Genomic DNA, 11,273 nt, shown 5'->3' with positions numbered 1-11,273 from the left:
AGTTGGGTATATTGCATATTGTGTCCGTGTGGTATGTGATTTTTTTTTTTTTGTTGCTGGCTTGGTCAATGATATAGTTGGAGTGTGAGATGGTGATATGGTCTTGGGATTGGAATTTATCGATGGTGAAGTTTTGAAGCTTCGATCTCGTATTGAGGGAATGATGGCCAAGTTTTCTCTCCTATAGTGTGTGTGTAATGTTTCCTTAAAGGTTGTATGTGTTGGATGAAGGAGAGTAGTTAGAATGAACAAGTGGTCAGTTCAGTCACTGTGAGCCATCTGGTCTTTGTATTCAGTGTTGTGCAAGTTGTAGTATCTGGTGTATTGGGGGTATTTGGAGCCTAATTTGCTTGTTTAGATTTAGGATATTGAAAGCGTGCAATGGACGGACGAATGGTTTCAAGCGGAGGATCTTCAGTATGGTTCTTGATTAGAAGGAAAATGAGCATTGAAGTCTCTGTATAGGTAAGTGTTGGGTGAGTCAGTAATGTGTTTCAGTTGGGAATCATATCTGGCAGGGCAGGTTGTAAGAGGTGGGTATGTAAATGTACATTAAATCGCAGTATGAGTTGTGTAACATCTTTATGAATGATATTTCAGATTGTTGTAAGTGATTGTGGCCTGTTTCTATACTGAATGGTTCCTTTGGATGGGATCTTGTGTATAAGTGTTATCAGTCCCCCTTACCTAAGGGTTGTGTAGTTGTAGACGGTAAAAGGAGGAAGAATCTGGATGCAAGTCTGGTTTCTTGGATGAGATGTGTGCGTATGCCGTGTGGTATGGACTGTGTAGGATGTGGTGGATGTGTATTGTGTCCTGCCGCTTGGTGGGTGTTTATACCGGGGGTGTGGAGATCTAAGTATACTATGAATAGTGCTGTATGGGTGATTACTGCACACCCATTGACCCTAATGGTCGTTAATGGAGGTGATTGTTGGGCCGCAGAGATGAACATACTTAAAGGAAGGTGACAACTGTATGTAATATTGTTTTCTGGATATGAGGGTTGCATGTAATGGGGCAGCTGTGTCTTGTATGTTCCAGGGTTTCTCTTGATAACTAGTCAGGTGATCACGTCTTGGATATTAGTCTCCAATGGTGGAAAAAAATAAAAGATTGTAGATGACTATCTCAGGGGAGGCACTCACTCTGCGATGTTCTCCCACGCAAACGCACGTCAGTTGGTTTTCAACATCTGTTGTCACTCCTTGTAGGTCACCTTGCTGGTGCTGCCGTGCAGGACCGACACATGTAGGCAATGCCCGTTGACGCATATATATATATGTGTGTGTATATATATATATATATATATATATATATATATATATATATATATATATATATATATATATATATATATATAACATACAAACCTCCAACAGCCAGGTTCGAACCCAGGACCCCTGCGTGGTAGGCGGGAGCGATACTGCTAGGCTATGGTCGATCTATGGAAGTGCACGTTCATATGCACAATATCTGTATATAAGCATATATATATATATATATATATATATATATATATATATATATATATATATATATATATATATATATAACCATATGTTTTTTACCTTAGGGAATCAAAACACCATCATAACTTTCATACTTTATTGATAATGATCAACAACACTTATTGCTGCTCTGGGCTGGTCTTAGTACTAGAGTGAAGCGGTTATGGTACGCGAGAATGATGTACTCTGTTGTAGGCAGTTATAATAACACACTGACTTGGTACACAACCTAAACTTGCAGTGTCAAAAATATCTTGCAGTGTGATGATGATGCCAGTATTGGTGTATAAGGTCTTAGAAAACTAAGAAGTTATGTACAAGGATAAAATATCTGGAGTCGAACAATGTAATATGGTAGAGAGTAGGATGTGAATCTTTTGATTTGTCCACCAATTAACTTTTTTTTTCTCCTTACACACCCAGGATATTAGCTGTATTATTATTATTATTATTATTATTATTATTAGTATTATTATTATTATTATGACGAAAGGAAAGGATGTCGATAGAGGAATCCCACCCGAAGCGTCAATAAAAATAAAAGAGGAATTCGCCCGACCTTAACGTGACACAAGAACTTGTAATGTCTCCCAACGTGACGTCACGGTAGGGAACATGTTTCATACACCCCCCAACCCTCCCTCCTTTGACCTGTAGTGCTTCACAGTAGCTTCCTGTGATGAAGATAAGAAGCCGACGAAACGTACGGAGGTTATCACAAAAGAAAAGATATGATATCTTTATATTGACAGTGTGCTGGTGATAACCATGACAGTAACATTATGAACTGAAGGCTTCTACTAAGTTGCTTTGGCTGAATATACACAAGGTTTTCTATATTTTTTTTTTTTCTCATCTTTTATCGTGGATGTTAAATTTCCTCCCCTGGGATACGGGTGTACCTGACAGTATACCGTAATTTCTCCCTCGTTATTGGCTATATACTTATATTTCCCCCTCCACGGTCATAGCCCCATGTCTATGTGTTTTAAGAAATCCCGATATATATATATGTATGTATACTTTTTCAAAGCTTGCATACTCATTTCATATACCTTTCGAGAACCAGTTTCATCATCAGTGAACTTTCTAGAAACACAGACATGTTTATTGGATCAGAATAGTTGCATGAGATCGTTCTGATATTCTAATTGTGTTGATTGTGATTGTGTGTACTTGCCTGAGTTACAGTTTGTACACTGATGACAAGGATGGTGCTTGATCCCTTATGAAAACTAGATAAGGAAGCTTTGAAGAAGTTGTCCTCATCTGTCTTGGCCCTGATATTTAGACTGAGACTCTCTTTTGGGAGAGAGTCTATCGTCTATGATATATGTAATCTTCCATGTCTCTCTTGGTTCGTGATGTAGATGGATATTCTCTCGCTAAGGTTACTAAGTGAAGAGTCATTCATCCGCCTCCTGTGTGGTGGGGGTTACGTCTGGGCGGGTGTGCAGTGATACGTCGTGAGGGAGGAAGTGTCCAGGGACAGAGGGATGATACGTGGCGAGGCCGTTGACGAACTATAGGTGCTGAGTGCATGACCGGCATGGGAGTTAAGCAGGCAGGTTGTGTCCGGTGAAGAATAGTATGAGATAGGAAAGTGTCCGGGAAGGGTGTTGACTTGTGAGTCACTTTCCAGAAAGGCAACACATGATTAGGTAACTTTCCGGGCAGGCAAGTGTCGTGAAGTAGACTGGCCCTGTGTGTGTGTGTGTATGTGTGTGTTTGTGTGTGTGTGTGTGTCAGTAGCAAGGGAAGGACACTCCCTTAGGGGACACCGGTGTGTTTGGGGTCACCTGGTCTTGCCTGGTGGTGAGGCCTGATGAGGAAACTCAAGAAGGAATGTGAGCGGCTTGTGGAAGGGTCATGATGAAGCTATTAATTGTCCACCACGGTGTCTCGTGTCACGTGTGAGATACACATCAAATGTCTCTACACTATTATATCACTGTCTCGCGATGGCCTCTCAGAACGTCCATGTCTCATGGGACTAGTAATATCTGAGTTCCAGGGGATCAACATATATGTTCGTTTAACTCCAAATGATGGCATTTGGAAGTTTCGGAGGTTCCTGCAAACAAAGACAGATTAGGTGTTTGAAGGCCTGGGGACGATATCTTTGCATCCGGAAACCCTTGCGAATATCATGCTATCAAAAACAAGTAAGGTGTTTGGGGAGAGAGGAAAACTCTTCATCTCCAGTTCTTGCAGTCTGCAGTGAGGAGGACGCGTGCCACCTGTGGTTCTGGAATACTGTATCCCGAGTCCTTCTGCAGGCTTCTGTTGCAGGAACACAGTCGTGTTGGAGGAAGTCACGAGACGCGTCCTCTGCTGCCTGCAGGAAGAGGTGGTGGTGTTGGTGTGGTGGTCGTCCCGCGAGAGAGAGAGAGTGGGGTTGTGGCCCGTTGCTTCTGCTGGACCACCCCGCCCTCCGCGTTCTGGAACGTACCAACAACCCCAACCACAAGTTCTGTCTCGTGTTTACTCCAACAGCGCAACACTTATTTTCTTTTTTTTTTTCCCTCCTCCTCTCACTCCTTCGTGGAACTGCAGGAAACCATGGTTTTGTGTACACTTTCGTGAGTGAGTTCCGTCAGTACGTGTTTTGTTTTCTTATTCGTAATCTTTGCGACAACACCAGATTCAACCACTGACCTTGTCTAAGGCAGGCAATCCAGACACATTAATAGATATTCATATAAGGATAGCGAAACCCTCCACTCACGATAGGAGTAAACACTGATCACGGGTTGGTTTTAAAAAGCCGACATAAAATCCAGGAAAGTTTTGAGTTTTGGCGAGAGCGGGAGCACAGCGGTCAGGTGGGCGGGTCTCTGCCTATTGGTGTGTGGGGGGGTCCTGACCACGCCTCCCTCGCCTGCCACATCCTCGCCGTGTTTACAAGACGCCGCTGAGATCTTCCTCGTCAGCTACAGAACCCAGAGTCTCGATGCTGCATCTGGGATCGAGATGAAATGAAAAACCACAAGAATGTTTCTAGTAGAGTTCTCTAAGTTACCCCATTCAGCAAGGCGCACGCGCACCCCCCGAGGGCACGAATGTCTTCCGGGGTCAAATGAGGGTTTCTGCGTTGCTCTCCTCTCCGCAGGAGGCGAACTGTTCATAGGTGGCAAAAGGTGGGCAGGCGGTGGCTCCTCGGAGACGTCATTGTGGTCGAGGTGGAGGAGACGCTGTTCCGCCCTCGAAGCCACTACCTCCACGTGTTTGCTGAGGGAGAGAGAGAAGATCCAGTCAAACATGGAATACTTTAAATTTTGACGAGGAAGAAGAACCTACAACATCTTAAATTTTGACAAGGGAGAGAAAAGGTCCAGTTAAGCATACAATACTTTAAATCTTAATAAGGTCGATTTAAACATAGAATATCTTAGATCGTACCATTTTGATGCTATATATACTTTTAACATTGAGTGGAAGAATGTCCGAGATTGTGGACCTACGTCATGAACCAACTATTGCAACAATTTACGTCATGATTATGTGCCGGCTGGGGCTAGCTAGGGGTCGTGAGAGGAACCATGTGTGACCCCTTGTCATCCTTGTACACTTGCCCATCACAGGACAGACATGGGGAGCAGAGTACACCGTCTGGCTGCAATACCTGCCAAACTCAGTATTAGGCGTTCAGTGTGACTCCTCCTGACACGTCTCTTCCTTGATAGAAGATTCAAATCGTGGAAGAATGACGTGGGTTTTTGATGTTGATCAAAACTTGATGTTAGCAGCAGACGTTTGATGAGCTGATATATTCTGTTGAAATAATCACTTTGATAAACTTGATCAGAAGAGCACGGAATTGAATACCTGTCACGCACACCTCAGACGCTGAACCATAAGTCTGTGATACACCCTGTGATACAGTCGGTGTTACGCCGTGTGATACAGTCGGTGTTACGCCCTGAGATACAGTGTTACGTCCTGTGATACAGTCGGTGTTACGCCGTGTGATACAGTCGGTGTTACGCCCTGAGATACAGTGTTACGTCCTGTGATACAGTCGGTGTTACGCCGTGTGATACAGTCGGTGTTACGTCCTGAGATACAGTGTTACGTCCTGTGATACAGTCGGCGTTACACCCTGTGATACAGTCGGTATTACACCCTGTGATGCAATCGGTGTTACACCTTGTGATATAATCTCTCCTGAAAAAAAAAGGAATTACCGTGTTGTATCCCTAGTCCTCCCGGCTATGACCTCACACTGAAGATGTTAACAACACAGCAGACGACAGTTTCCATTTCCAATTCATAATTATCTGGCGTAGATTAATCCAAGTCACATAATGATACTTTGTACCTTTGTCAATGAGAGAAGGGGGAGGGGGGAAGACCTGTCTGGTCGTTACCTGACTGATTAGCAGGTGTGTGTCTGTGTGTGTGTGTGTGTGTGTGTATGGTTGTCATTACTGTAGGACGACCCATCGAGGGAATGAGCATACCTTAATACCTTCGCCGGACGTATATTGGCTACGCTCATAAACGTACGTAAGTAGTAACCAGCAAACACACCACCCCTTCCTGAATTGTACTAATGGGAAATACTTAATCCCCATAACACACTGTGGGATGTCATCGTTCCCAGGCGCCCCTGTGTGTGTGTGTGTGTGTGTGTGTGTGTGTGTGTGTGTTTTATGATTGCCCATCTGTGCAAACGGAGAGGGAGTCTTACCCTTGCGGAGTCCCACCTATTATCCATGTTATTTCCTCGTGTCAGTGTCGAGTTGTTCGATACCCTGGCATCTGCGTCCACCAGGTCTCCACACCTCCGTTGTTGAGGACATGGTACTTCCTCACGTCTCTCCCCTGTCATACACCTGTCTTGCCTCACTCTCACTTGTTTCCATTTGTGTCGGACGCTCTGCTTGCATCAGAATCAGTACTGTTCGATGTTAGCGTCCATATGACCTCTTGGGAATTCATATGTAGTTATTGTATCTCTCATTGATTTTTTTTCTTCCTTTAGTAGCCAGATGAAGAGAATCGCTCCTCTCCTCGTTACTCATTGTGATCAGGTCTTGTTACATTCCCTTAGAACCTGTCCGGCAGTTGTCTGTGGCTACCTCAAGTAAGGAGATCAATTCGTTGCCGTATATTCCAGCTCAGGTCGACTCTATGTCGCGATCTGTGTCGCGTAGATCATGCTAAACATACCGCTTTCCTTATACTCTGATTGGCCTTCCCCCACGATCGACCGAAGCTTCTCACACGATGTTGTAGTCACAAGTTCCTCGTCATATCATCCTCGTCGGGTACAGACCTCAGAGGAAGAGGACCATAGCTGGAGGGAGAGATAAGAACGACCACACTTCGTTAGGTGAGGCCGCACCGATGTTTACTTCGAAGAAGAAGAAGACGAAGACGAAGAGAAGTTTTGGTGTGTTCAGCAAGTTCGTCTCTGCATAGAGAGCCTTTTGTTAGTGTTTATGATAATAATCTTGAACATAGTTGACGTAATTCCATCAAGGTAGATACTAAACATAAACATTTTGTTCGCCTACGATAAAATCACAGAAAATGAATGAAGTACTTTATGAAGATTTCGGGAAATTTGATCACGTTTGTAAAAATCTCTCACAATAGCTCATTAACGATGAAAAAAATCCAGTAATCTTTTTTCTTCCATTAGCTATTTTAGTAAGTCAGTGTTTCGCAAAAAAAAAAAGAAAAAAAGGACTGCTTATATGATGTAGCATTATATAAGTTACGATAATTAACCATGTCCTACAGATGCATTAAGGAATCACCAGATGCATTTCTGAATGATTTTGATGCCAGAATGTTGAGACTGACCAATGTTGCAAGTTTATATATATATATATATATATATATATATATATATATATATATATATATATATATATATATATATATGTGTGTGTGTGTGTGTGTGTGTGTGTGTGTGTGTGTGTGTGTGTGTACACCTCACCCTCCACAAGAATAACAGTAGATGGTCTGCCACCTTCACAGCCGCCTACCAAGCTACAATCACTCACACAAGCTTCAGCTCGAATACCCGTACATGCGATGGATTACCCCAAGGAACAATTCTTGCTCTACCTCTCTGTTTAATCTCTTTCCCTGACCCATTGCTTCCTGCAGACCACAGTATGAAGGTCGTCTGCTGTGCAGGTGACCCTACCATCCCATCACAGAACACCGACACCACAGGAGCAACACAGAAGTCGTCAGTCACTTCGTCTGACCACACAGACACACACGTGCCCAACCTGCAGCCTCACCTCGCCTCAGAGAGCCAACCATCCCCACCCAGGAAGGCAACACATACGACATACTCATGTCGGTCACTCTCTACACTACAAACCTCAACATTATAAATAACTAAATGCCTTCAGGACAGGAACCGGATTTAGGCAAAACAAATGCTTTAGGTTCCTCTACAAACACTTCATCCATTGCACCCAGAACTACGTCTCTCCTTCTTGGTTATTTACTCAATTCAATATACAACATAAAAGCAGCAAAGCAGACGAAACAGATGGTGTAAGATAGTCAGTGTCTGCTTAGCGGCAGCGCACTGGGGGGTACGCATCGTTCACATCGGAGGAAAATATCCTTAGATGATGATGCCACTTCAGTATGCTTGACACTCAACTGCTTCCCGACATTACCAGACACCCCCTTCCCGTCCACACCACTACACAACTAACCACCAGACTCCAGGTGGACAAGGAACGCTCACTCCCTGCCTCACACTTCAGACGCCTTTGCACCGATGTTCTTCCATTGCCCTTGGTCAAACACATTACCGATACAACATAAACACACCGACATACCTTGATGAGCAAAGATTAAGACAGCCTCCCAGCCAGTCTGTCTTGAGCATCGCCCCGCTTGTCGTACACCCAATCTGAAACCACACCTCCTCATACATACACGAGTCACACTTTCTCGTCTACGCTCTGTTGATGAGACTTGCTCCTCGTCTTAATTTCAAGGCGTCATACAGGGGGATAAGGAACCCGGTGCGAGATGGGACTCTCTTGTGTCTTTAGATCTTATTTTCTATGATGAGGGCCTCTGCATAAGGCGACACGATAGAAGAAAGAAATGCTCCCACTTGCGTATACTGACCATATATAGTCACCAGGTAGGTAAACAATTAGCTGGGTACTAAGCTGGTCGTGGGATGGTAGTTGTCAGCGAGTCATTTATACATTATCCAGCTGGTGCTGACCCAGGGTTAAGCCTATTATCTCGGCCTAACATATGCGATATTAACGCCACTCGCTACTGCTGTAATGGACGTGATCAATGTTTCACCCCCGTGCTGCAGTGACGGACTCGCTGGCCCGGCTGGTTGGTGTGGCCCCCTCTCACTGCAGTGACTTGCCATGTAGGGAGAGGGCTGGTGTGTGTGGCCCCTCTCACTGCAGTGACTTGCCATGTAGGGAGAGGGCTGGTGTGTGTGGCCCCTCTCACTGCAGTGACTTGCCATGTAGGGAGAGGGCTGGTGTGTGTGGCCCCTCTCACTGCAGTGACTTGCCATGTAGGGAGAGGGCTGGTGTGTGTGGCCCCTCTCACTGCAGTGACTTACCATGCAGGGAGAGGGCTGGTGTGTGTGGCCCCTCTGACTGCAGTGACTTGCCATGCAGGGAGAGGGCTGGTTTGTGTGGCCCTCTCACTGCAGTGACTTGCCATGCAGGGAGAGGGCTGGTGTGTGTGGCCCTTCTCACTGCAGTGACTTGCCATGTAGGGAGAGGGCTGGTGTGTGTGGCCCCCTCTCACTGCAGTGACTTGCCATGTAGGGAGAGGGCTGGTGTGTGTGGCCCTTCTCACTGCAGTGACTTGTCATGTAGGGAGAGGGCTGGTGTGTGTGGCCCTTCTCACTGCAATGACTTGCCATGTAGGGAGAGGGCTGGTTTGTGTGGCCCCCTCTCACTGCAGTGACTTGCCATGTAGGGAGAGGGCTGGTGTGTGTGGCCCCCTCTCACTGCAATGACTTGCCATGTAGGGAGAGGGCTGGTGTGTGTGGCCCTTCTCACTGCAATGACTTGCCATGCAGGGAGAGGGCTGGTGTGTGTGGCCCCTCTGACTGCAGTGACTTGCCATGCAGGGAGAGGGCTGGTGTGTGTGGCCCCCTCTCACTGCAGTGACTTGCCATGTAGGGAGAGGGCTGGTTTGTGTGGCCCCTCTCACTGCAGTGACTTGCCATGTAGGGAGAGGGCTGGTTTGTGTGGCCCCTCTCACTGCAGTGACTTGCCATGTAGGGAGAGGGCTGGTGTGTGTGGCCCCTCTCACTGCAGTGACTTGCCATGTAGGGAGAGGGCTGGTTTGTGTGGCCCTCTCACTGCAGTGACTTGCCATGTAGGGAGAGGGCTGGTTTGTGTGGCCCTCTCACTGCAGTGACTTGCCATGTCGGGAGGGGAGATCGAGCTGGTGTCTGTCGACATGGACTGTGTGAGGACGTTTGAACACTGGCCAAGTGAAAGAAAGAAATAGGAGGTTAGGCATCACGGGTGTGAGGATGGCGTCACTGTTGTAGAACTGAATAGCCATCGATAACCCATGAACGCCCACTAATGGGCTTGTTCCACGCACGACGGTACCCTCCTGTCCTATACTATCTATCTATCTATCTCTATCTATCAGTCGATCTATCTATCTGTTTATCTATCTATCTATCTATCTATCTGTTAGTCTATCTGTCTATCTACCTACGTATATATATATATATATATATATATATATATATATATATATATATATATATATATATATATGAATTGCTAAAGGCCTGTGAATATTTAACATTCACTAGCTTTCAGTTGGTTTGTCCAATTTTTCCCGCCACACTTTTTTATGTTGTCAGGTAAAGTGTGAATGGCATGTCCTATATTCATTTTCACTTTATTCTTGAAACCCACGAGATGTTTTGGGCACACGTACACTGCTCATCTTCAGTCAATTTGTTCATGAATGTTACAAGACAATATAGAGTACAAAGCAGGAAGGAATCGCATCTTCATATGCTACGAACGAGAGTCGTGACGTAGATATGTTGATTGGTGGACCGTGTTCCCTCGGAGATCATGCGTGGTAGTGTGGTGGGCAGGGGTCAACCTCGTTACGTCAACGGTGGAGGGGGGGAGGTTGCCTGAGGTGTCCGCCCTGGGTAAGGCCGGTGGATGTAGACCTCAGGGAAACCCTCCCACCGTTGACCGAACGAGTTTGACCCCTGACCACCACACTACCACGCATGATCTCCGAGGGAACACGGTCCACAGATCAACATATGCACGTCATGACTCTCATTTGGAACGTTTCAATATGTGATTCCTTCCTGTTTAGTTCTTTATACTGTGTTATATATGTAGTCAATGTGACTGAAGATGGCCAGTGCTCGTGTGCCCGAAACGCCTCGTATACTTCGAGAATAAAGTGAAAATGAATGTAGGACATTTGATTCACACTTTATCCGATGAAGCAATAGGTGTGGTGAGAAAAATTGAAATAACCAACGTCTTAGGTGCTCCTCTTCTTTGTATATGAACTGACTGTTCTGCGTCTTCTGTGTCATTCTTGTATCTCCCCTGACGATGTGAACATTACATGAAAGTGCACTTGGGAACTTATCGTGTTTCATTTTCCTCGTGGTTGTCAGCAAATACTAGATCACGCGCACCACTGTGACCTCTTGCAATATATATATATATATATATATATATATATATATATATATATATATATATATATATATATATATATATATACATATGT

General features: G+C 45.1%; 1 protein-coding gene across 2 annotated transcripts in view; it reads right to left on the bottom strand.

Moving 5' to 3' along the window:
* Nucleotides 1-1,594: 1,594 nt before the first annotated feature.
* LOC139766679 (carbonic anhydrase-related protein 10-like) overlaps nucleotides 1,595-11,273 on the bottom strand; it is a 401,338-nt gene continuing 391,659 nt past the window's right edge. For both annotated transcript variants that reach the window (XM_071695592.1, XM_071695591.1), the window contains one exon: nucleotides 1,595-4,742. In XM_071695592.1, coding sequence (XP_071551693.1) covers nucleotides 4,726-4,742 — 17 coding nt within the window. In that variant the 3' untranslated portion in view covers nucleotides 1,595-4,725. The remainder of the gene's footprint in view (nucleotides 4,743-11,273) is intronic.

The sequence above is a fragment of the Panulirus ornatus genome, chromosome 58, assembly GCF_036320965.1.
Source record: "Panulirus ornatus isolate Po-2019 chromosome 58, ASM3632096v1, whole genome shotgun sequence".
In the NCBI taxonomy this organism is placed as follows: Eukaryota; Metazoa; Arthropoda; class Malacostraca; order Decapoda; family Palinuridae; genus Panulirus; species Panulirus ornatus.
This window is presented reverse-complemented; position numbering and strand designations above follow the sequence as displayed.